The 27,205-nt window shown below is 39.5% G+C and overlaps 2 protein-coding genes across 4 annotated transcripts in view; both read right to left on the bottom strand.

The window, feature by feature from the left end:
• Positions 1-3,757, bottom strand: part of rph3aa (rabphilin 3A homolog (mouse), a) — an 18,875-nt gene extending 15,118 nt beyond the window's left edge. The window contains exon 1 of one of the 2 annotated variants that reach the window (XM_058617458.1): positions 3,667-3,757. The gene's annotated coding sequence lies outside the window, so the exon portion shown is untranslated. The remainder of the gene's footprint in view (positions 1-3,666) is intronic. The other variant, XM_058617459.1, reaches the window with a different exon arrangement.
• A 3,470-nt stretch (positions 3,758-7,227) lies between these two features.
• ptpn11a (protein tyrosine phosphatase non-receptor type 11a) lies at positions 7,228-25,515 on the bottom strand. Of its 2 annotated transcripts, none has more exons than XM_058617450.1 (16): positions 25,149-25,515; positions 22,835-22,957; positions 18,556-18,750; positions 17,562-17,754; positions 16,304-16,423; positions 16,064-16,177; positions 15,464-15,560; positions 15,297-15,376; positions 14,915-15,073; positions 14,319-14,450; positions 12,831-12,985; positions 12,677-12,744; positions 11,925-12,076; positions 11,714-11,832; positions 11,065-11,166; positions 7,228-10,428 (listed from the first exon to the last, which is right to left on the bottom strand). In XM_058617450.1, the coding sequence occupies exons 1-15, from the start codon at positions 25,160-25,162 to the stop codon at positions 11,097-11,099; spliced, it is 1,791 nt and encodes a 596-aa protein (XP_058473433.1). In that variant the 5' UTR covers positions 25,163-25,515; the 3' UTR covers positions 7,228-10,428; positions 11,065-11,096. The 2 variants fall into 2 exon arrangements, with proteins under 2 accessions (XP_058473433.1, XP_058473432.1); XM_058617449.1 differs by having other exon boundaries at positions 15,279-15,376; positions 25,149-25,514.
• Positions 25,516-27,205: the final 1,690 nt, after the last annotated feature.

Here is a 27,205-nt window from a genome sequence, read left to right as displayed (position 1 = left end):
TGGATTTTACATGGAGAGTTATTCAGCTTTAGTCAAAGTATATTTCAAATACTTTGTCATGGCCTGAAATCAAGTGTGTGTGTGTGTGTGTGTGTGTGTGTGTGTGTGTGTGTGTGTGTGTGTGGGCCTGCAGCACTCACACGCTCTCACACATGCACAGTGTGTGTGTGTGTGTGCGTGTGTGTGTGTGTGTGTGTGTGTGTTACATAAACTCCAGCTGGGTTTAAATCTACAGAATAAAATATAGTCATGAATAACACAGAAGCAGTAAGAAGTTAGTTTAGACACACAAACACACTTCAGCCCAGTCCTGGCTGCTCTTCACTGGCTCCCTGTTCATTGTAGAATTGATTTTGAGGTTTAACTGATAACTGTGAAGCTGGATCCAGCCTTAGATCCTCAGGCCCCTCAAATACAGAGAGACTGGCATTCTTGTGACCATGTGTTCTTATTTATCTATTTATTTATTTATTAGGCTATTATTATTATTATCATACATATCATCATCATCATTGTTATTATGCTATAATTTAAATTAAGTCGATATCAGTATAATTATATCAACAATCTCTGCTGCTGCTTATATAAATGACATCATAGTTCTATAAACATGTCATCACTGTCCTGTATAAACTTAGAACTTCTGCTCCCTATCTCCCTCTTGTCCTTCCTCTCCCCTTCCTCTCCTCTCTCCCCCATTTTTCCTTTCACCCCAACCGGTCGAGGCAGATGCTGCACATCTGCATCTGGTCATGTCAGAGTTGTCAGAGTTTTCTCTCCACTGATGCCTCGTGTTTCTCTGCTCTGCTCCATGATGTTGTCTATGTACAGAGTCTTGAGATAATGTATGTTATAATTTGGCACTACACAAATAAAAGTGAATTGAATTGAAAGTCATACTAAAGCCCAATTATCCCTTTAAAAGTGCAGATGAAGAATATGAAGAATATTTGGGGCAGTGCGCTCTACAGTAGACGGCACTCTGAAAACCTTTAGAATCACTAATGATGAGCTGGAGTGTCTCAGATCAGTCATGGCAGGAATCTCAGGTCAGGAATAATCATGGACATCAAATTCCCACTTGTTTATGGTAAATGGAACATTCCTCAAACAAAGCACTCCCATCGGAATTAGACTGTGTTCAACACGCTCATCCACGCTTCCTCACACTGTTCCACGGCCACACAGAGCAACACAGAGCAACACAGAGCGCTCATCTAAACCAGTACCATCAGTCTACATGGGAGTCTTATCGTGTTCATCCTTTCACCCATTCATCTACTCTGTCATCTCCCCTCCTCCACTGAGACTCGTCAGAAGAGTGAGGAAGCCGCTTACGAAGGCGCATCATCACCTACTTTATCCCCTGTCTGATGACTCGCACACACACACACACACACACACACACGCACACACACTCACACGCACACGCACATGCACACACGCACACACACACGCGCACACACACGCACGCACACACACACGCACACGCACACACACTCGCACACACACACACACACACACATGCACACACACACACACACACACTCGCACACACACACACACACACACACACACGCACATGAGACTCTAAGAGTAATCTGATCTTGAAATCCCAACATGGCGGCTGAGAGCTTTGACATGAGTTGTGTAGAACATCTACAGAATAGCTACTGTGACAGTGTGTGTGTTGTGGACATTAGAACATAGGACAGTGTGTCCATAACGGGATGATTATGGACGTCGACTGGTTCACTCTGCAGCTGTTACTGAGTTAGAGGAATAGTTTGTATGAACTTCCAGCAAAGTTGAAAGTGTTACTTTAAGTAAAACTCCGTCCAGACAGTGAAAATACTGACGCAGTCCTAAATGAAGCAGTACTGGTTACTAACATTCCAATATTAATACACAGCACTGACACTGCTGGGGTTCAGGAGAGTATTCCTGAACCCCAGGAGTGTCAGTGCTGTGTATTAATATTGGAATTTGAATGGTGACAGTCATGATCTTTCGAGGCTGAATCCTGACGTTTGGTTAAGGAAAACTCCTCTTTCGTCACTTATGAGTTTACATTTCTAGTCGTTAGCAGAACAGATTTGTATTGTTTATTATTGTATTTATTTTCGTATACTACCATGATATTGTAGTTTATTTTAATTTTTTTGTTGAATTATCTCAGTTTGTGATGAATTCTGAATATTTGTAATATCTTTGGTGGATTTATTTAAAATTGTCTAATATTTTGGTTTATGTTTGAATATCCTCCATCAGCCATATGGAATACCACCTCGCTGGCACCCAACCCCCCAAAAATGTGCTTTATTTGTAAGAAATGTGTGTTGTAATTGACATTTAACCATTGAACAGTGAAGGTGCCGGCATCCCGCCTATAGAGGGCGCCCATTTGCCACCCATAACATGAGGACCTGAGCAGCTGAGCACTGAACAAGAATAAATACCAATCCTTTTCCGTGTTTTTTTGCTCATTCGCGTCGTGGCGCCCCCTAGAGCATGTCGCCCTGGGAAATTGCCCATGTGGCCCATGGCTCTACTTTAGTATTTATATGCTAGTCTCTGCCATAATAAGACAATGAGTCCCTGCTGGGCAGCAGCATGTTAACATTGTCAGTATGTAGCACGCTGTCACAAGCATTCAGCTCAGAGCTCTACTGGGCATGAGCACATGAGCCATCAGCCTCGTCTTTCACACGGCCAGGTAGAAATTAATGTTATTACTATGTTAGAACTAAGAACAAACAAATATTAAAAAAATATATATTCTACTCTATAATAGAATTATATTATAATTATATATATATATATATATATATATATATATATATATATATATATATATATATATATATATATATATATTATATAAATATAACAAATATATAATATAAATATTGCCAGCAAATACATTTAGTCTAACATTCTGTCTCTATTCCATCACCTCGCACAGTGGTGGGCCCCCGGGCCACCAGTTTGACACCCCTGGTCTACAGTATATATGGGTGCATGTGTGTGTTTCAGGTATTAGTCATGTTGTGGGGACATACATCTGTTCACACAGTCACATTATGGGGACAAAAAGCAAGTCCACATGATGTAAATCATTCCATTTGAAGGTAAAGACACGTTGCATGGTTAAGATTAAGTCACTAGTTATGGTTGAGGTTACAGTAATGTCCTCTGACTGTGTGTGTGTGTGTGTGTGAGAGCGCTCTGTATATATAATGAATGTGTGAGTATAAAGAGGTATCAGCTTCATTGAGGAGCATGAAAAACATGCACATGAACACAAACAGATAATCAATACTGCAGTAATGTACACATAATATATGAATGCATGGATCACATATTATTCACTTTACATGTGTTCATAAAACTTTGTGAGGGTGAACATGTCACCTGTCATCATCATCATCATCATCATCATAAAAAAAATATCTGTTTTGATTTCATAACATTATTCAGCAATATTTCTTATATGATATTAAAACAGAAAAAAACAGTCAAATATGTTGGCAATTATGATTACAGGAGTGATTGATTTATTTTACTAAACTACTCCTGCTGTCAAACAACCTGGAACAAAAAAGCTTTAGCTCAAAAAAACAGATTTAATGAGTTAAAGTGAATAAAAAGGCAGTGTTGTCTCACCTGAGGCGCTGAAACAGACGCCGTGTTCTTCTTTTTCCTCTGTCAGGATGTCAGTGACTCTGCAGCAGCTCTGACTGAGCATCCAGCAACCTCTCCTCTCCTCTCCTCTCCTCTCCTCTCCTCTCCTCTCCTCTCCTCTCCTCTCCTCTCCTCTCCTCTCCTCTCCTCTCCTCTCGCTCCGCCTCCTTCCATCCCTCGTTACTAACTCCATCCTCTCTGATCTTTTCAGCTAAAGCCTCAGTAACTGTGCTGTAGTCTTCCAAACCTTAGTTGAAAGCATTTTCTCATGTACTTAAATGTGCATTAAGTCCTAAAATGAACATGAATCTTAGATTAACAACCAAATGCACTTGAAATATGAGAAAAGACAGAAAAGTAAAACCCAAACAGAAAAAGACCTAAAAACACAGAGAGCACAAAGTCATGGCACAGATAATCAAACACAGGTGAAACTAATAAGACAACAGGCAGACAATCAGGAGGAGGAGACAAGACACAAGGGCGGAGCTACAAAATAAAACAGGAAACAAAAACATCCAAACATCCCTGAAGCTAAAAGACTCCGCACCCTTCTTAAAAATGTCTCAACCAGAGAAGGAAGATGCGGTTTGGTGCAGGAAGTGACGACCGTCTAACGTCTAAATAAAGCAGCAAATATTTTCATATACAAGATATTAAAGACTGAAGGTGCAGATTGTATCAGGGAGCCTCTTTGAAGTGGATACAATCTATTTCCCTTTGGCATCTTTGTTATCAGCCGGAGCGAGTGTGTGTGTGTGTGTGTCACAGAAACAACAGTGTTGATAATGTGGATCATACGACTGGGAAGTTTTGTTTCTCCTCATAATCGTCTTGTGAAGACACGGTTGTACGTTATAACTTCCTCTTCAGAACCAATACAATCAATCAATTCTTCAGTTCAGTTCTTCTTCTTTCTCTTTTTCCAAGATAACTTTCACTCTCGATATCTGGTGATTATTCAACTGTTCAGGAATGACCGTACAGAGGGTGAAATCGCTCCTGAGGTTCTACCCTAATGACAAGTATGTGAGTGCAGAGCTCTAGTTCTCTGCTTTCCAGTATCCATCCTTCCATCCATCCATCCATCCATCCAGCCATCCATCTTCTAACGCTTTATCCTTCACATGAAGGTGCTGTGCCAATCTCAGCTGACACAACAGCCAATCAGTGTTGAGATTCTCCAGATGACGTCATGTACCTGCCAGCGGCCGGACTCCGGACTGTATTATTGTATAATAATAACAATACATTTTATATATATATATATATATACGTATATATATATATATGTATATATATATACGTATATATATAATTTAATTTGAAGGAAAAGTGCCAAAAAGCAGACAAGCAGATAGAAAATAGAGTGTACAATATGAACGAGGGTTGGCTCAATGATAGTGATGTTGTTTTCTGTTGTTTCTGAATCTTTTAAACTACTGTGTTACTGTATAAAACACACTGTATCGCTTCAGCCGTGTATTTGTACAGTTTGCACCTAATGAAGCATTTATGTGACATTTAGACTTTTAACTTTCTCTGATAAAGATCCAGGGATTTGACTTTGAGTATCAGCACATTAACAATATGGCAGAAACACACGGTAGTGCTGTATGAGTGTGTGAGTGTAACTCCATGAATGTGTGAGTACCTTCTGACTGTGAAATGGCTTTCATTGGTGCTCCATATGGGAATGCTTTCTATGAGACCTATTTTTGGCCCTTTACTTTCCCTCGAGCTGAACAGCTGCACTTATTATCTACAATACAATACAACTCCAATAGACGAGCTGCACGGTGCAATTACAGACCATAATGATTACGTAATGCTATTATTCAGTCAACATAACCAAGATTTAACCTGAAGCCATTTGCAAGAACAGTCGGTGGTTACTGTCACACCTACGTGTGTGTGTGTGTGTTAGACACTGACATGTGAAATCCATCTTCGTGTCACGCTCACTATGATTTATTGGATTCTAGTCCATTCATCCATTCACGAGTGACACGTCGTGCTCTCCAAAGCTTTGGCTGTCACTCAGACACAGTGTGCAGCAGTGGTCAGCCTGCTGTTGCCCCCCTGTGGCTCCTTCACTGTATTGCAGAGCGATTATTTTCATAATGGATTCATCTGTCGATTATTTTCTCAATGAATCGATTAATTCTTTGGTCCATAAAATATCAGAAAACTTAAAAAAAAAAAAAAAAAAAAAGATTCACTTTGAATGATTTCTTTGTCATCCAGAGCAAAGAAGTGAAGAAAATATTCACATTTAAGAAGCTTAAACAATCAGAAATCTTTTTAATCATGAAAAAAGCCTCAAACTGATGAATCGACCTCATCGATTATCAAAATAGTTGTCGATTAATTTAGCAATCAATTAATAATCGATTTGTTTCACCTCTACTGTATTTTCTCATTCACTTGCTTTCCCCCGTTTCCTCACTGTGTCCAAACATTTCCCCGTGAAGAAATGTCAGAACAAGCCTGTATTTTCCACATTAAAGAATAAAAAGTAAAGAGAATCACGCTTCCTGTGTATATATATATATATATATATATTATGTTATATATATATATATACAGTATATATATTACATTTTACACCAAACTCGTCAAACCATGTGTTTATAGCTCTTGCTATAAAAAAAGTGTTAAGATTTCCCTTCATTGGAGACGAGAGGCCTCGACCAACGCCCGCGTTGAGTACTATATATACATATACTTTAGTCTGTGTACTGTATGTTGGATAACAGTAATTCAGACATGAAAACTTACTGCACTTAACAAAAACATCATTACTGACCTCTGACCTCTGACCTCTGACAATCTCTGGTCATGGTGTGAAACACACGTCATCTCAGTGTGTGACACACAGTCATTCAGTAGAAACTGTCTCTTGTTTTCTTGTCTTCTTCTTCTATAACATCATTATCCTCTTTCTCTTCACTCGTGTCAAACAGGATTAACATCCCCGATGTTTAAAAGGTCTCTACAACGAGCTTTCATTCAATTACAGCAAAACGCTGTTTAATCACCTTACAGAAGCAAAAAGAACAAAAAAAAGACTTCAGTATTCAAATGTTCCAGAAAAAACTTCATCAACCACATGAAAGGGTTTCCTCATTATCCTCATTATCCTCATTATTCTCATGATTTGCAGTTTTTCAGAACGTAAACATTAACATAGACACATTTGTCTCATCTGAAATGTAAAGAGTCTTCTGGTTTCTTGTGTGAAGTAACTTAGGGAGTAAGATTACATTGAGTAGCTACAGGGGGGCGGAGCCACCGCTCACAAAGAGAACTCCATCTGACACAGACCAGAATGTGAACAGCACACTGACTGGTTATGTATATACGTATATATGTATATGTGTATTTAAATACATATATACGTATATATACATACGTATTTAAATAATATATTATATTAAATAATATGAAATACTTTAGTCATACTTTGGTATACATGTTTGCATCTCATGTCACATGACTGATGCAGACGTGAAAAACAGTGCAGACAAAAAAGACACCAAATGAAAGAGGCATGTGCGAGCCATTTATTGTTATTGAGGAAGTTAACACGGTTAACTGCATGGAAAGTCATACAATAAACCTCTGAAGCTGTGAGAGCTGTAGGAATATACATACAGTATATCTTTATTGGCAAGTAGATATGTTTTAGTAAGTACATTCTCCTCTACCTGGAAATCATGTACAATATACATGTTAAAAAATATATAGTTTGTTTGCATCGCGATCACCGGTTTGTTTTTTATCCTTTTTGTTCGGGATGTTCAGGATGAAAAGAATTCACATTTAAGTGTTACACGTTCTTGAATGGCGCTGGGAACTAAAGAGCACTGTTTTGTTTTGTTATACCATCACAGATACACAGGCAGATGCATAGAAGGCACATCTATGCATCTAAATTAAGAGCAGTTTGATCATCTGAAGAGGAAAAAAAAAAAAACTGTATTGAAGAACTTATGGCCGATAAGGAAGCCCCACTCTCACTGCACATTCACACACACGCCACAGGACACGAAAACTGCACTCCACTAAACATAAGACGAGTACAAACTCATGTGTTCAACAGGAAAACTGCATTCAGAACACCACACTGAAGATCTCATGAACTCAGTCAGTGGATGAAGATGAAGCTGCAGCAGAAGCAGCAGCAGCAGCAGCAGCAGCTCAAAGAGTCAGAGTCGCCCCAGGAAAAGAAAAACACTGATTTCATGATGATTAGTGTTACAGAGAAAGAAGCTGTTCAATCCTGAATCAGTGGCAGTAGAGAAGTGTCCCCTCAAAGGCACAAAGAGCCACTTCTTCCCTTTTTCATTTCTTTCTGGACTGAGATTTTGCGTCAGCGCTGTTACAGTACGTCCAATCACAAGACTGCGGTTTCTCAAGGCGAGTCATGGTAAAAGCAACTGTGCACAAACTGAAGCGGCTCGACAAGTGAGAATACTTCACAGAGCGATGATCCGTGGTTTTTAAAATACCCAAACTGACCGAGAAAGTTAAAGAAACAGTTAACATGTTGGGAAGTCACTCTCAGTCAGAGCTGGTGGGCAACAGTGTAGCAGTGAAGACAATCATAGTCTCCATCGTCTTTGAAAACAAATTCTGTGAACACATTCATTAAAGTATAAAGTACAAATGATGTCATTCCAGTGACTTCCTGCTGAGTGTTGTCACAATGTAGTGTTGCAGTGTTTTAGAAAGGGAAGTAATGCTGTTGTTGTGTAGGGCTGAACCCATCTGAACACACACATAAGCATCATCAACGCTCCACAACAGTGGCTAATGTAGCTTTTCACTGCCACTGGGATTTCTACTTCCTGTACTTCCCTGCTATAATCTATCCGTTAGCCACACTTAGCAAGCAAACAGAGAAGACCTCGTTTCAAATGTGTTAACACTTTTTGGACGACATGTTTTATATGTGTATGTGTCATTTGTTTAAGATTAAACAAATTTACTGAGCTGTGGACGTGCTGGTGAGTGGATTACATCATTGGTTGGACAAAGTTCCCATCTTTTGTGCTTCTTAATGAACTGCTATACTAATCAGTTGCTGGGCGTGGCCTCATGCTTAGACAGTCGTGTCAATCACCCACCGTCTGTCAACACATTCTATCTTTTTATGTTTAATCTTTACAGAAATAATGAAAATAGTTCCAGAGTCACGCCCTCTTTGTGCTAAGCTAACCAGCTGGCTCACTTCATACTTAGCAAACACATGAGAGTCATGTCTGAACGAGGGAATTTCCCAAAATGTTACACTGCTCCTTTAAATGGTTTGATTCATCCAAACAGAAACCAAGAACATACGTGTGAGCGTGTGCGTGTGATTGACAGGCCCAACAACAATGGCCGTCAGTCCTGCCGCAGTTAAGAGATGCGTGATTTTTTTCTTTTAAACAGTGACTCTTAAACTTAAGTACATGTGGTGCTTGAAATAGGCAATGGTACACAAAAGGCAATTTTCTTTAAAAAGAACGAGAAAGAATGAAAAAAGTAATATGCACTTTAAAAAAAAAATAAACAAAGTTAAAAACAAAAGTTATTCTGGCAGTCATGAGTCTGCGGTGACGCCTGCAACTGAGATTTACAACAATAGACCCCTGAAATTTGAACAAGTCATCACACCGACTCTGACATAGAAGTGCAGGTATTAAAGGTGGAGGGCGGAAATCAAACACTCCCCAAACTCCTGTAATAACACCAGATTACAGATTATTCATTAATCCAGCAGGTGAATCAAAGCTCGACTGTAACTGTTACGCTGCTAAATAAAAGTGCAGCATTAAGGACTTCAGGCTTGAGCTCAGGAATGGTTAACAGACAGACAGACAGACAGACAGACAGACAGAGTGTATCCCAAACAACAAAAGCATGTTTAACCCATGTGAAGTAAAAAAAAACAAAAAAAAGAAGAAAAGTAAGAAGTTAAGTGACACCCTGAACAGCCTAAATCTATATTTCTCTTCAAGGCGGCTCTGGCACAAAAACAAATAATGAATGCTTAAAAAGTCAGACGTGACGTTACACTACAACGATGACAATACTTCTTCATTCAGATACACTGGAAATCTTTGCCCCAGCTTTGTCTCGTATCCCACTGGATATGAAGGCTTATCGGGTAAAAACAGACTTTTGATTGGCTGAGAAATGTGAAGAAAATGTGTGAGTGGAACACAGACCTTTTCAAACTCCTCACTTCCCTCCACGCGCAACACAATCAAACTTTCCTTTGGTTAATTAAAAAAATAAAGAAGAGAAAATATAAAGAGATCAGCAAAGACGAGCTGCTTTTTCTCCTTCTGAGGAGAGAGGAGAGAGGAGAGAGGAGAGAGGGGAGAGGAGAGGAGAGGAGAGGAGAGAGGAGAGAGGAGAGAGGAGAGAGGAGAGAGGAGAGAGGAGAGAGGAGAGCGCTCACTGTGTGCAGCCCTTGTTGAAGTGAGATCTACAAAGGCTAAACTCCAGACTGTGGTTTAGACGGGGATTTAGTGTGTTAGGCTTCTCAGAGGCTCCTCTGAGCATCACAGTGGTTTACAATTCAAACTCGAGGGCAAATGTTCATGGAAGATGAGCGAGAACAGGAGAACCCGGAGTCTAGTCTCTCTCGTGTGTGTGTGTGTGTGTGTGTGTGTTTCCACTGTTCCATGTCCTTACGGTCAAGTCTCAGGCGTCATGGTGTGTGGCTGGCCAATAAACTGTATCAAGATCCTGGAGGAGACAGCAGATAAAACAATGACAATGACTTCTTTAACAATACCTCACGTGACATGTAACAGGTTTGGATTTTCAGTACAGTTCAGTTTGTAGTTTTTATTTATTTTTCACAGAAATGTTCAGCTACATATTTTGTTTTGTACAAAAACAACATGTAGAGCTGAAACAATTCATCGATTAATCAATTATTAAATTAATCGACAACTATTTTGATAATCGATTCATCGGTTTGAAGCTTTTTTCATGATTAAAAACCAGATTTCCGATTGTTTCAGCTTCTTAAATGTGAGTATTTTCTTCCTTTCTTTGCTCTGATAACAAAGTAATCATTAAGTGAGTCATTTTGGTTTGTGGACAAAACAAGACATTTGAGAACATCGTCATTTCCAGGTTTGACGGACACCGATCAAGGTTTTCTGATATTTTATGGACCAAACGATTAATCGAGAAAATAATCGTCAGATGAATCGATTATGAAAATAATCGTTAGTTGCAGCTCTGCGTGTGTGTGTGTGTGTGTGTGTGGCGTATAAAACAAAGTCACCGCAGTTTCACGCAGCCGTGCAGTGATGACTCCGCCCACATTGAGCAGGTACTTTTTTGTTCAAAAATGTATTCAACCATATTTACCTGGAACTGAGCAATGGGGTCAAAGGTGAATCTCATCTGTAGCTCTTTTGCTGCTGCATCAGACCCACGTTCTCATACACTCTGGAGCTGTCGTCCCTCAGCCTGCAAACACAGTCACAGTTAACACTCACACATCCAACACATCCCAAAACAACATCATGGTCTTACTACTTCACCCCACTGAGAGGGAGTGAAGTATCGTGTCTGTCTGTCTGTCTGTTTGTTTGTTTGTTTCCACACTGGCCAAAATGACCAAAATGACCAACAGAGGCCGCCAGAGGCTTGTAGTGTGAATGGGGTGAAGTCTTCCATCTCTGATTGCCTTGTTTTGGCTTTTGATCTTGATCTGTGTTTTTTTGTTGAATGTAATATTCATATAGTGCATTCTATACATAATCGATCCTTCTTTTGAATCAGTTGCATATCAGGCTGCTGATGCAAACATCACATCACATCTGCACTAAGGTGCAGATGTGATGTCTGCTGTGTCTGCCGATGTCGACGCTCTATTCATTTTCACACTTTCAAGCAAAGCGAAGCGACAGACCCACAATGCAGCAGGTTAACACTTGACACTGCTCTATTCAAAGTGAATGGGAAACATTTCGACTTCCCCACGTACTGTAAATGTAAAAACAGCTTCACTTACTCTGTGCAGGTGGGAGTAGGAATAGGAGTGCACGGAGGCAAAGGGCTCTGCTCTCCTCCAGTCAGGTCAGACATGGAGTACTTGATGTTTGTGTACTCGCGCCCTTTAATCTTACTTTTCTGCAGAGGGAAGAGCAGGGAGAGGTTAGAGAGAGGTTAGAGAGAGGGAGGGGCAGGGAAAGAAAAACAGTCAAGTGTTCTCTGCACCACACCTGTTCCTCCTCTATGCGTCTCTGCAGTGTTTCTATGTAATGCTGTACAGCCATGTAGATGAACCTGTACTGCGCCTCAGTCTGCACCATCCCAGAGCGCTGGGAACGAACCATCTGGATGGTCTTTGGCACGTCAATGTCACAGTCCACCCCTGAGGCAGGAAAACAACATTTACACACATTACAGCGACACATCATATCACAACATGCTAACAGACAAAAGATGTGACACCATTTAGGCCAATAATTATCATTATGATTCTCCAACAACATTTCAATCATTTTAACATGAAGCAGCCATTTCATATATTTAACAGAGCCTACTTTCATCTGATTTAAGCACATATAAAGCTAAATGTTTCTAAACTATGGAACATATTGTAGGCATGACTCAGGTTTTCTAATTATTGTATTTCTGCTTTTATTTAAAAAAAACAAAAAAAAACGTGTGTGCAAATAGTTTTCATATATTTGTCAGGGACAGCACATGATAAAGATAACTAAATGTAAAACTGTGAAGGTAATACTGATGTTAAGTGAAGAAATCTCTGTCATTAGCACATTCTGGAACACAAACATCGAAACATAAGGTGATCACAGCCGCTGTAAGTTAAGGACGGGCATTTCGCTGGGTTTTATTTGACAATTATTCATAAATTCAACACTAACCAGGTTTAGTGTTTGTTGTTTTTCTGTAAATATCAAACAGTAAAAAGTGTATTGACGTACGAGCGCATGTGTGTTTAACTGACCTTTTTCTCTGATCACATCTATCAGGATGTCGATCACTATAAACGTTCCCGTCCGCCCGATCCCTGCACTGTGGAGCATCAGATCGTGTTTTAAATGTTACATGTCAGTCAGGATTTATGGCTTCACTGAAGTGTTGGACTGTTGCACTGTTACCTGCAGTGTACCGCTATAGGCCCAGCGTCCAGTATGCTCTCCTGCTTCAGGTTGACTTCCTCCAGGAAGTCGAGTACACCACCAGGATCAGTGGGGACGCCGTGGTCCGGCCAGGCCCTGAAGTGATACTGCCAAACTGTACGCTCTGTGTTTCCCTGACAACACACACACACACACACACACACACAGTGTCATTGTCACTGAACACACTGAATGATCAAGTCTCTTGTATTTATCTACCATGTTAGACTATTGAAACTACAGTGATGTCACAGTTTATTTTAACTCAATGAGGGATGTCACGATTCTAGATTCCCTTGGTACGATTATTGTCAGAGAATTAATCACAATATTACGATTATCACAATTATTATGCGTTAATTGATGTCACAACACTATGACTGTGTACAATCACATGAACACTGCTTATAGGTCTTAAAGTTTCATTCATTTATATCTTTTGATGCCAATATATCAAAATAATGTAGAAAATACATTAAACTACTATACAGAAACAATTATTTATCCCCCAGGGGAAATGTTTAAATGATATAAGTCATTAATTGTCATCTATACCAAATGTTTTAGTTTATTTTAATCATTTTAATAATGTATCTATTTTGTATGTGGCCAGATATAAAACCTATCTATTATTGTGGTTTGTTTATTTCATGTTTAAATTACAATGACAAATAAATGAAACAGACGTCACATGACGTATAACGTAACGTTATAAGTGAACGCCGTCTAACTCTGAACACGTGTCGTACACAACTAATTATAAATGACGCTAACTTTTCATTTCCTACCAATTCAATGTTACATTAGTTGAACTTGAACGTAATTTGACGCAGTTACTGTGTGTTTACCTTTACTCTGGCTTATCCCACACATGGTCAGACATGTTACTCGTATTTTCTCCTTTCATAGCAATTTTTTTTGTGCCATGATTTGCAGGCTGGCGCGCCGTCATCCATGATGACACCTAGGTCAAATTTTTTAAGTTGAAAAACTCCCACACGACTGATTGATGCGCTTTGTTGGGAGGAATAACTCTTCCTCTGCCATAGTTTAACAATCGAGAACGGCTCTAATCTGCAACTCTGCATGAAACAAAAACAAAGCAACACAAGCGATATGAAGCACCCCCGCTGCACGGCAGCAGCATTAGTTGTTGATGAAGAAATCACAAAATAATAAAGTTACTGTGGTGAATAACACAAGCAAAACATGCTAAAGATGATGGGATGTTATGATCACATTTCCCTTTTTGTGTTTGTACTTTGTAAAAGTAAAAGGTCCAGGTTGATATATTTGATGGATCGTTCATTCAGAATTGTCTGGGATGAAGCAAACAAACAGCTCTCGACTCTCACTGGAGTTGTGCTTTTTATTCCATTGAGATGGACACACACGGCATGTGCCATGTTGGTGTGTCAGTGTGGCCCAGCCTGTGAGTAACCACTTTGTTCCTCTACACAAACTTACCTGTCCAACTTTAGACAGTTTGAGCTCTCTTAAGATGTAGTCGTGTGCTGCCGTTTCTCTGACATTGCGAACACGCATGGCACCGTACTCCTTCAGCGCCGACACGTCTGGCCAGTACTTCACACATTTACTCTGTTGACGCACAACAACATACACTTTGTCACACGTCTGATTTATACTTTGTTAGTGAACACTTTTAAAAACTATGCTCCGATTGAAAGGTTTCAGTTGTGTCATTGTAATAACACCTCCAGCTGGGGCCGGTTGAGTACAATCAGCCAGGGGTGGAGTTGAACTTGCGACCATGATGTCTTTTGCACACAGGGTAACGGTGTTAACCACTGAGCCACTCCACCCCTTTGAAATGACTCATAGCTTATAAACGGTCTTAAATGACTGTATCTCTAGATACTCTCATTTGTGATATTGGTATCAGACACAGACACAGACACACAACGGTTGTATACTTTGAAACTATTGAACTTATGAAAAAAAAAAAACACAATATAAATATTGTCATACCAGCCAGCAGTTACACACTGGACCTTTGACGGCATCTTGGCTTTTCATGGGAACCTGTTAATAACTTTGCTCACCTTTCCTCTCTCCACCTCTTTGGTGGTCATGACGATGACTCGAGAGTTTTCCTGAAACACCATCCTCCAGAAGTCACTGATGGTGTTTTGCAAGCAGCCCTGAGTGGCAATGTAGCTCTTCTTCACCTTGGTACTGTTACACTTTGGGTCAAGCTCAGGCTGCATGGGCACAGATGGAGAGATACACATGTATATTACAGGAAAATATAATCCAGCTTAGAGTCATAACAAGGGCATTAACAGTCTGATCACACATACAGGATTAATATGATCGTCAAGTCATTAGCATATAATAATGAACAGAAATAAATCGTGTGTGTGTGTGAGAGAGAGAAAGAATCCCCTGAGGATGAAGTGAGTTTACCATGACAGCAGATACTACCATGATGATATTGGCGTTGATGTAGTCTGAGCCTGGCTCGTTCATGTCCCCATCATTCAGCACCACGCGTGTGTGGTCGACTGTGAGCACAAGCAACAACAAACACCTTTTAATAGAGATCCCTCGTGTGTTCTGGTGAGAGTGAAAGAGCAGAGAGTGTCGCTCACATGGCAGAATGTTCTTGTATCTGTTCTTGTTTTTGTTCTCAGCTCTCTGGCCCTCTTTGCGACTGTAGAGCAGCTTGCACTCTTGTTGCTGCAAGGTCTGTGTGAAAAAGAAAAAGAGAGAAAAACAAAGTCTTAGAACGTCGTCAATCTGTCTTGTGCTACTAGTGCTAGGATATGAGAGCAGAGCTACTTTATAATGTAAATAAAGGGCAGCAGAAGCTGTTGATACATGGTGGCATTTCAATGCTCCAGTAAAATGTGGAAGTCATGTGATTTCTAAATGTCATCCTTTCTTTTCTAAATGTGATTCCATTCAACTTATTGAGACCAACAGATTGCCTTCTTTTAGTTTAGTGTCAGAAAATACTTAATGCATAATCCAATTTCTTTACGATGAGGTGAAACTCTTACTAAATAAAGTGTATTCATTGTTGGCAGTCGAGTTGAGACCAATGTGACCTAATCAAGACATGCATGTTTCTCTAAGTGTCTGGAAAAGAGCCTTGAGTATGCAATGTCAATTTCTCTTTTGAGAGACTTCTCCTCATAAAAGTATATTTTCTTTAATCCATTTTAAAAGTATAAAGCATTATTACTCACCTCAAATTCCTCCCAGAAGCCCTGTTTGACTTTATCTGTGGCCTCTGCAAGTTTGCTCAGCTCCCGAACTCGACTTTCAATCTCTGCTGCGTTAATGCGAGTCGTGTTCAGAGGCTGCAGAGGAGAGGACAAGACAGAAGATTAGAATCTTGAAAAACTGCCATATATATATAAAAACATTGATCCATTTTTTAAAAACAGCAATTTTGTTTGAATCTACAAAAAGAGAAGTGGATGCACCTGTTTGAGCTGAAGCACAGTGCCCAGAGTTTCCACCATAGGGTTCTTTTTGTAGTGCTCTACCAAGTCAGTGAGGGAGTCAAACTTCTCGCCTCCACCCACATCGTACTTAAGGTCATGCTGATGAAAAGCCACAGAGGACACATATAGGTTTCCTCTCATGTGACAATCAAGACATTCATATGCACAACAAAACACGAAATACAACAAAGAAAACATTCACATTCAAAAAGGTCAAAGTGCAGTTCAAAGCTGTTATTTTATTTGACACCAACAGTAGCAGTATTTCGTCTGAATGTGGTATTTTTAATACTGCTGTAAATGAATCAGCAAAAAGCAGCAGTGACAGTTTGGCATGAAATCAGGAGGAGCTGGGGCGGTTAATGTTGACATGACTTCCCTTTTATTCACTGCAACTGACAATGTCACCTTCAGAGCAGAGATACACCAGCAATTGTTGACTCGTTTAGTTGAAATGCCCGTCCCCAATTACTAAGAAGTGACTTTAAGTTTAACAGTAGGTGGAATTATTTTCAGTTTATTTGAATCATCACGACCTGTACAAGTCTATCCTCTCATCCTGATTGCTCAGCTGTCACAGCAACACTTAGCAGATCAATGACACGTTACATGAATGTAACAATGCGTCGCCGTTATCTCATAATAGTGAATAATGATTGAACACAGGCGATAGAAGAACAAACTGGTTATTGGTTAATAGACTGACGGCATGTATATTGTGAAAGGAATTTATTTGTGTATGTAAATAGCGGATTTTAAATTTTGCATAATTCATAAATAATAATGTAATAATTAATTTCCAGCCAATGGAAATGTAGAGCAGCCCAATAAAAGCCGGTCAGTCTGCATTCGTATGTTGATGGTGTTGGTTGTGATCTGTTCTATGTGCATGGTGTTAGAATAAAGAGGAGTTTCCCAATTTTGCCAAGTGTTGTTCCTCTTTCAATAAACCAGTAATCTTTGTCTTTCTGATGAAATCGGGCCTGCAGTGCCGTCTGTAGTCACATTCTGTCATAATGGCATTAAAAACACAGCAGCACAATAGATCACTTTTCTTTGTTTACATTAAACCAAACTATGACAGCATAATACTGCCCGTGTGGCTTAGTTGAAATAAATAACCGACCATCCTAAACATTAATAGCAATAAAACACCTGGTTGATTTACACAGCAGCACATCTTAATATCTGCATCAGTTGAAATGGCACCTCTGCACACACAGTGTTTGCTTCTTACCTGGCAGCGGATCATGACATGAGTTACTTTGGGTTTGCTGTCACTGCTGTCCGTCTTATCGTCTCCTGTACGAACAGACAGGACAAAGTCTCCAGGATGACTCTGACTCTCTCTCACCAGGAAGCTGCCATTCTTCCCTTTCTCTGTCAGCAGCTTCTCGGCCTCCCTGCCCGACAAGTGTCCGTGGAACCATCTGGAAAAATACATGCAGGTTTAGGACGTTAGTTATTTAAAAGCATTCATCATCAAGGCCCAAACGCTACAACCCGTGTCATAGCAGCCCCCTGTAATACTAAAAGATTAAAATAAATCTCATCCTCCAGTCAGAGCTTCAGCAACATGATTGTCACTAAAAGCACAGAGTCAATTTTCTGTAACACAATCATTTACCAAAGCAACAACTATTATGTGAAGAAAAAAAATCTATTGTTGTTCTCTAACAATCAACAAGTGTCTGATTAAATATACTGATATACAATGATATACTAAGTGCTCTGGATTATTCCCTCATATACACAGAGGTGACTGAAGTAACAGCAGTGAGCCAAGGTTATGTAATTAATGTACCTTCCATCAATAAGGTATTGTGCAGGTACAGGTATTAAACTCTGAGCACAACATCACTACAACCTCTATCATCCTGGGTCAATGTTTCCATGACCATTGTGAGGAAGGTTAGCCTCACACACACATGGCAACCCTATAACACACTGATGTAAGCCCTGAATTCACCAATAAACTGGATTAAAACTGTTTATATTTAATAAAAGGAAGAGACGAGGAGGCTGAATGTAACGGAAACACAGTCTGCTGCACTCTGACCACACAGCAAGTTCCTCTTTCTAAGCATGGAAAATTCACAGTAATTTGAGGTAATGTTGCGATTAAACACACGCTGCAGAAACAGAGTAGTTCTAGAACATCTTTTTTCCCAGCTGTTTAGTAACAAGCAAACAGATGGAGATTTTATTCAAGCACAAACATCAACACTCACCTTTCTGAGGTGGGATCCGCACAGTTGAGTGGATACTTGAGCTCAATGACGTCTCCATTTTTCTCCTTCAGTTGTCCATGATGTTCCATATAATACTGCACCAGTTCAGCCAGAGTGGCAAACTTCTCTCCACCATAAAGGTCGTAGTAGTCTCCTGTGTTCTGGATCTTAATATGAGTGACGGCTCCATTTCGTCTGCAGCAAATCAGGGACAAGAACATCATCATCATCACCACCACCATCATCACCACACAAACACACAGGGCACTTAATACCAAAGAAAAGTCTAGTGTAGCTCAACCCTACATATGTTATTGATCAGTAAGACCTGTCCATCATCTTAGTTGGGAATGAATTGAGACCATTTATTCGTTGATTGACAGAAATAATTCTTTGTAACTCATTTTATAATGAAAAGAAACACATCACAATTTCAGTTTATTAATTGAAAGGATTTTCTTTAGTTTGGCTAAGATTTATTAAAATGGAAATCTGCTGCTGCTGCTGCTGCTGCTGCTGCTGCTGCTGCTGCTGCCCCCGCGACCCGACCCCGGATAAGCGGAGGATGATGACTATGAATGAATATTAATATCTATGAATTACGGACAAAAAAAAAGAACCAAAAGATCAGTAATAAAAATAAAAAGAAGGTGCTGCTCTACTGTAAATTTAACAAGTTTAACAACTAAAAACAAATGATGAGATTAATCAGATCATTAACGGTTTGTTGAAAATCTTTTGGGTTCCAACTGCTGGTCAGACATCAGCAGTTGGAACAACAACTTCACCTTGATTTTCAGGATATAGTGACAGTTCAGACAAATTACAATCAAGAGAATGAATGGATTAATAACATGAATGAATAAATAAAATACAAAAAGACCTGCTGCACACACCATGTGCCGAGTCACTGCAGGTGACCACCATTATCGTGTGAGGCTCAGCATTAGCATGTAACCTTGGATGACTTGTGGTTAAGTGTAGCAGACTGTGCATGCACAGACACAGATGTGCTGGTCTGAACCAGCAGAGACTAGTCTCTGTTTCCACAGGAGGAACGTGACTTGTCTTGTTTCCATAGGAAGTAACTATGGTGTGAGATGAGAGAGTGTACGCGGCTAAAATATGAGACAGTTACAAAAATAACATTGGCTACATCAGCTAAACGGAGTTAATGATAGATCATCTCAAAAATGTAAGACTCCAAAGGCCTCGAGATAAAACCACAAAGTTTTAAAAGCTGTGTTAAAAGGTTGGATCATGACTTATTCATTACCATTTAACATGTCTCCAGCAAAAATGTCACGTAGGAACAACTTTTTCAACAGTGTTAATACCACACTTTATTAATAGTTGAGGCAGTGGAACAAGCAGAACATTCAAAACATCATATTCTCTTTTTAGGTTATGTCATGTGTGAGTAATCAGTCGTCTATTTACACACCTAGGAGACAAAACAAAAACAACGTTATCTATTTGAATTAGTTTCCACCTAATAAATGCAAGGGCTGAGCAATAACTAAATAACAATATATATTGTGACGTTACTTTATTCAATTGCAAATAACAAAAGGTTGAATATATAGGGATTTTAAGGGTTTTTATGCAATGCAAAACATACATATTGAGGTACATGTGTTTTCAGTTCATAAAATGTTTACAGAGCTCCTCACACATTTTTACTAATTCATTTTATCCAACTTCCATGTCTCAATTTCAGTAGTTTACCAAAAGTAGGCCAGATAGTGACGAGAGGGCGCAGTAAGTCTGAAGCACGAGCCCCGTCGCAGGCTTTGCAGCAAAAATGGAACATGGAAATTGGAATGAAATATCTTAGCCAACATCCATGGAACATAATGTGTACTACATGTATCATGAGACACAAGTGAGTAAGGCTGCAAAATTATTCTTATTTTAGTTGATTAAAAATAAAAACTTTGATGAATTAATTAAAACAAGCTTTCTGATTTTTCATCTTCTTAAATGTGAATATTTTCAGATTTCTTTGCTCCTTCATTTTGGTTTGTAGACAAAACAAGACCTTTTAGAACATCAGCATTTCCTGGTTTGGTAAACATCAATCAACATTACTCAAAATCTTATGATATTTTACGGACCAGAGAAGTACTCGATAATCGAGAAAATGGTCGATAGATCAATCGATTATGAAAGTAATTGTTAGTTGCAGTGGAAAAAAGCGTTACTGTACTAAACCCAGCTAAAACAGGAAAAAACCATGCCCCTTTTTCTCATACAACTAGGATTTTGAAAAACCTTCCACTGCATTCCCACTGAAATTACCCAGGGTTTAACTTTCCCTAAAGGCCAAATGGACCAAAAGGCTTCGATAGTACCCAGTATCAAAATATGCCTTGTGCAAAGTTTCCTATGAGTTAATCACATGATCAAGATCTGATAATGATGCCGGTAATTGGCTGTAAATTTACAGCTTGCAGGAAAAATACCTCACGTGTGGGCCAACTTAAGATATTAGTGTGTAACTATAAAGCTAGCTAAATCAAACATTCACTAAAGATTGACAGAAACTAATAAAGCTTAGCTTGTTAAAATGTCGGTCAGCTGGTTAAACAGTTCACCTAATGTTCACTATTATGTTTATATATATTATTAATATATATATATTTATATATATATATATATATATATATATATATATATATATATATATATATATATATATATATATATATATGATATGAGGTCAGTGTGAAAAAATGTGAAAAGAAAAACCAAACGTATGCCACAGGGCAGTCACAAATGTTGTTTTTAAAGGTTAAACCTGCACTTTTCTACAGTGGAGGTTCCATGGTGGGTTAGGGTTAGACTTGTCACTTATTTGCAACTGTTCATTTGCACTGAAAATATTAAATATTATTTGTTGTTATTTCCTTAGGCAAGAAAAATGCTTTGAGTGGAAAAATGCCAAAGCTGAAATAAAACTCAAGATTAGTAACGTAATGTACTTTTATTTTTGTTGGAACTGATATTACAAAATTGGTATCGTAGAAATGATCACTCAGGAACCCGTACCGTATCGGTACCCAGATGATCGTCACCCAGCCCTACACGACAGACGTATCTACTCGTGACGAGGGATTTTTCAGATTACCAGGAACTCTAGGCTGTGTAGTGAAAAACGCTGATTGTTTTGGGAAATAAACACAATGAAGTGATCTGTCGCTGTGTTAAATGTTTTGACTGAACCTCATCAACAACACTCTGATTGTGTGGAAATGGAATGTTTACGCAGCACTTCTATTTCAGGCAGATGTCGCAGCAGGGCCGCATAAATTCACCGGAATTCAGCACGAGCGGCAGAGAAGAAGGAAAATAAAACATCCGGTTTACTTTTCAAAATAAAACATCCCGTGTTGACACCACATCCACCACTGGAAATACCACAGCAAGCTGCCGCTGCCGTGATTTGCACTTGCTGTCACTCGATCATCACGCCCCCTGCGGAGCTCAGTCACAACTCCTTCCCCTCCCCACTCACCGATAACTCCCTGCCCACTTTTTGTAGATATTCAAAATAAGGCATTGGGCAGAGTTAGCGTTAGCTCTTTGAACATTAATAAATAAATAAAACGGGTCATTGAATATCACAATGGCATTCCTTGTTATTACATTTTGTCACCCTGCCCCCAAAATGGTTGCAAAAATGCAACTAAATGGTCACGGTCTGGATGTTAATATTAAATCTATTGACTGCATGACTGCAGCATTATGTCAGCTGCTGTTATCAAAGCAATGTGTATACAGTTTTCTGTTTAGCTGCGCATAGGAGTTTTGAATAATAAATAATTTAGTTTCAATTCAGCATGTCATCCATTATTCATGTAAACAGACAACATCAGAGAATTTATGACCTGCATTTAGCTTCTGTCTAACACAGGAGTCTCTATTTAAAGGCTTATTGACCAGACGGGATCTGAATGCACAGTATGATGCGACTTATTGCAGGGTTACCCTCAGGTTTACATTTGGCCATTAATTATTCCTGTTCTACTGACACAGGTAATGATAAAAACAAATTGCATGTACACCTAAAGCAGAGCTGACAACAGCTGACAACAACTCTTTAAAAATAAGAGGATCACAGGGGAAAATGCAAAAGACAACAGTCTTGATTATTCTTCCATTTTACAACCACTAATCATATTAATAGTGGGTTTTTAATTGGGAAGTTGACATTTTTGAGCGTTATTTTGAACCGTGTGGTTTCACTGCTCTTGACACTGTGAATGTCATCACTCACCGTACTGACAGGGTGAAGTCTCCTGGGTTACTCTTACTGGGCCGGGCTAAAAAACTCCCGTCAACCCCACGTGTGAGCAGGAGGTTTTCAGCCTCCACACCTGTGATGTTGGGATGAAACCACCTGAGAGAAGGGAAAACAACGATTAGCCTGAGATGTTCATTTTAGGCTGCAGTCAGTCCTCCTCTAACATCCATGTCAGCAGCATATCAATGCAAAGTTTGCATATCACAGCACGACTACAAACATGGCATATCATATAAAATCGCTAAGCTGCGTCAGGTTACTCCGTCCTTTTTGACTATATGAACATATCAGAATTGGCATATTTCAATGTTTTAGTCTAATAATCGTTGATTTGTTTTATAACTGCAGGCGCATCTATTTGTGTCTCAGCCGCGAAGCTGAGCTCCTATGTTCAGTCTCGCTCTGTGATTAGTGATCGATTATTAGTCGATTTTTAGTCGAAATTTCAGGGATTCAGTCGACCAAGAAATTCTTTGGTTGATTACAGCCCTAATAAGGATCTGTCAGTGGACTCCACTGAGCCCTGATCTCAGCATCATTGGGTCTGAATCGCATGAAGACACAGAGGAAAGACTCTTGAACAATCTGTCAAGCCACCAAACTTTCTCAAGAGAGTCTCAAGAGAAACGCATGGTGGTTACAAGCTAAAGCAAATACCCTTCACAACAATTCACATTTTCTTAAATGATTAACAAAATCTGATGCAGTATTATAAGAGCAACCGAACTTCCACGTTTGGACAGGAAGTCACTCAACTTTCATACACAAGTTCACTTCAAGATACTGAACCTTTTTAACCTTTTACACTCAAATGTGTTTTAGCTATCATTACCTCTCAAGGTTGTTAGAACTTGTTTATGATAAAAACCTGTTGTCCAGTTTGACACTAAAAGGTTATTTTCACATTTAACTGCTAAATGTACATTGCTTCTTTATGTTCACCTTTACAGTCTAGTGTGTACGATATACTGTGACAATCAATACGACATCTGTCTAAATGAACAAAACAAAACATATGTGAAAAGTTAAAAGTGCAGGATTTCTCTATTTATTCACAGCATAGAGAACAAAGTGCATAAAGTATATGTATTAACAGTTTTCTCCACCATTATCCTGTTAACGCCCTCTTCGTCAGCCAGGTAACTTGCTGACGAAGAGGGCAGCGAGCAGCGTCACCAGGAGAAGACATCAACTAGCAACGCCCAGAGAGTCAAACAGGCATGGACTGTTTACTTCAAAGCGCCTTCATTTGTTACTTAAATTATCAATATTTTACTTTCCCTGGAGTATCAACTATTGTATTGCAAATCAATATTTTGACCCACCCCTATTGTAAGTCTATATGAAAGGCTTATTCTAAGGCCACCACGATCAAACTATTACTATTTTAAAGCACTTACACACTTATACTTTGGTTTGGACAGTAAACCCTCCTAAATGGTACACACTAGTCCTTTTAGATGATTTGTGACATAACAAATTGTTTGGCAGCCAAATCTGGTCCAATATAAAACTTAACTATCCACTGTTTATACTTCAAAAACTATGGATTTGCCAATGACGGAGACAAAGTCAGCGTTGATTAAAGAGATTGCACTTGAATAAATGATTTGTCTGGAGGGGATATTTTAATTCAACAAAGTATTACCTGTTTGCACTTGCATTAAAATGTTAATTGCTCTTATTCTGCTGGTGCTACAGTGTTTTTACATCATGTTTCTTTCATTTGCGGACTGGCTATAAAGAGGGATTCCACGTAGTGCTCTCTAAAATGATCACAAAAGTCAAATAAAGTTAACTATTTATTTTCCAAATCTATGGAGCTGTGCTTGCTATGTTGAGCCCAATCTGTGCTGATTTTACACGGGATAATACAAATCTTGTGGGGGGTTTGAAAAACCAACTCCTAACAAAACAAACCTCTGTTTCATGAGAAAACAACATTTGTGCTCAGATTCAGATTCAGAGGATAAATCGTGATGTTCGCTGGTTTAAACTTGCGCCACTAGTGACCAAGTTCCCACCAGAGTTGACACAACATGCAGCACAGCAGAGGTGTAGGTTGGACGTAAATATTAACGGGTTAACGCCGATTACTTCACATCTTCAGACTTGGCTCTAAGTTGCCGGTGTGTGCTGCATGGAGCTAGCTGCTGCTACTCTGCCATCACTACTGTGATGTTCGCACAAACGTCAGCACACTGAGAAACATCCCGACAGCTGAGCGGAGTGAGAGCTAGCTCGGCTAACGCCTCCGGTAGTCTCCGGTATTATTTCGCACACTTACCTCCGAGATGTCATTTTTTTCCGCTCCTCACTTCCTCGCTGGCAGCTAGCGGTAGCTTTAACTAGCTGGCTAACGTTTGCGTCCGTCGCTGCTTCGTTCACGGGGCCGAGTGCTTCATTGGTTTACACCCGGTCAAAACGGGCACCAGAGGCTGAGCATCCACACGCGATTTTTCACGAGCGGGCGTTGACAAAATGTTTAAAAAGTCTTAAGGCCTCAGCCTCGGAGACTTCACAGCGAGTCGATTATTGCACGTCACCAAACATGCGACAAAACAGAGGGAGCGCGGATTTCTTCATCTGTCGCGGCCGTTCGTCGTTAGCGCGTCAACTACAACAGTGGAAGCCGCGGAACTTGTCCGTCTCCGGCGAGCAGTGATGTATAAATTAAAGAGCCCCACCACTTTCACTTCACGCATGCTCACTAAAACCTTCATTTATAACGATTACGGCGGCTCGTGCGGTGCGGAGTGTCCGCTGACGCGACCAGTGGTGTCTCACCCGTGTTTGCGAACGATTCATGCACCCACATTAATTATGAATTATTAAAAAACACGCAGTAATTGACCACACAATTGTTGTCACTGAGAATACGGAAAAGCGGGGGAAAAAAACACTTTTCTGGAGGGAACAGTTTGTGTGTTTACCAATTTTATTTCGTTTTGCATCAATGCATAAATCATATTTATTTCAGGTATTTTTCATTATCGAAATACAATTTGTAAAACTGTGCTCTTCTTACAATTGACACAATATGATGGCGGTGAATCATATCACATACATAATGTTTATAAGTTATTTAAAATCCATCCATTTCAGGCTAAATTCAGGCTGAATTGTGGTGTAAAACATAAGACTTGTATCTGAGATCTACCTCAGATAAACCTCTGCTCTGATAAACAACTTAATCAAACACCAATGTTGTCCCTTTTGCATATTCATAATAAATCTGAAACAGTTATGAAAGTCGAAGTTCACACAAAAATGCAACCTCACATAAGGAATGAACACGTACGATGCAATATTTTGCATCCCAGTTTCACCAACAGCACATTAAACAGTGGCGTTTTTTGTCTGGAAAGTCTGGTGGGGCCATGCAGGAAAATCTTATAATGCAAGAAATACCACAACAAAATGATAAAAGTGACAGAGGGGACCACAGCACCTTTGACACAAACTTGCAGCTGAATAATGCCATCACACAAACAATACCAATCTGATGACATATATTATCATATCAATAGCACCACCAAATGGCAGTGTTCAAAATCTCACTATATTAAATACTCAAGATCGAAACAACAATGTGACAACAATAAAAGCACAATACACGACTGCAGTGCCCGCCCTTTTACATTACATGTCATTTTTTTGCCCTGGCTTCAAATCAGCCAACGAGAAGCGCTCTGGGGCCCTGAACGTCTGGCCCCACTGCCCAAACTGAGGTGCGCTGTACACGCGCATGCACGCACAGCGGTTCACCAGTCCACAACACTGCAGGCGCAGGGAGGGACATCTCGGCACAACTAACTATTCACACACAACTACACCACATAAAGTGTCTACAGAGGAAATAGCGTTTTCATTGGGGACAAAGTTGAATTTATTAACTTGTGCTCAACAAATTTTTGACATTTTTGAAGCTTATAATCCTCCCAAGCACAACAGCGTCCTCTGGTGGGAAATAATTATATATGGTAATTAAATGTCTTTTGCACAGCACTGTCCTTTAAGTCCATTAACAGTAGAGCATGACAAAAAGTTGCAACAATGAGACCGGTTCTCAGCATTATAGAGATTAAAGTCAGAATTCTCAAGATCAAACTCCAAGATCAAAACTTGACTTTAATCTCTGAAAATCCTAATTGACCCTAACCTTCTTCCATATAATGTGTCCTGTGAAAATAAAGACTAATGTGTGTTTATTTATGAGTTGGGGATGCTGATTCAGCTTTACCGACACATGATTCAACAATGAATGCATTCAAACATTTGACTCCTCTGGGACACACATTATTTTACCTTTTGGAATAATTGACTTTGACATTGTTCCTTTGA

This window comes from Solea solea, chromosome 19 (genome assembly GCF_958295425.1).
Source record: "Solea solea chromosome 19, fSolSol10.1, whole genome shotgun sequence".
Taxonomy (NCBI): Eukaryota; Metazoa; Chordata; class Actinopteri; order Pleuronectiformes; family Soleidae; genus Solea; species Solea solea.
This window is presented reverse-complemented; position numbering and strand designations above follow the sequence as displayed.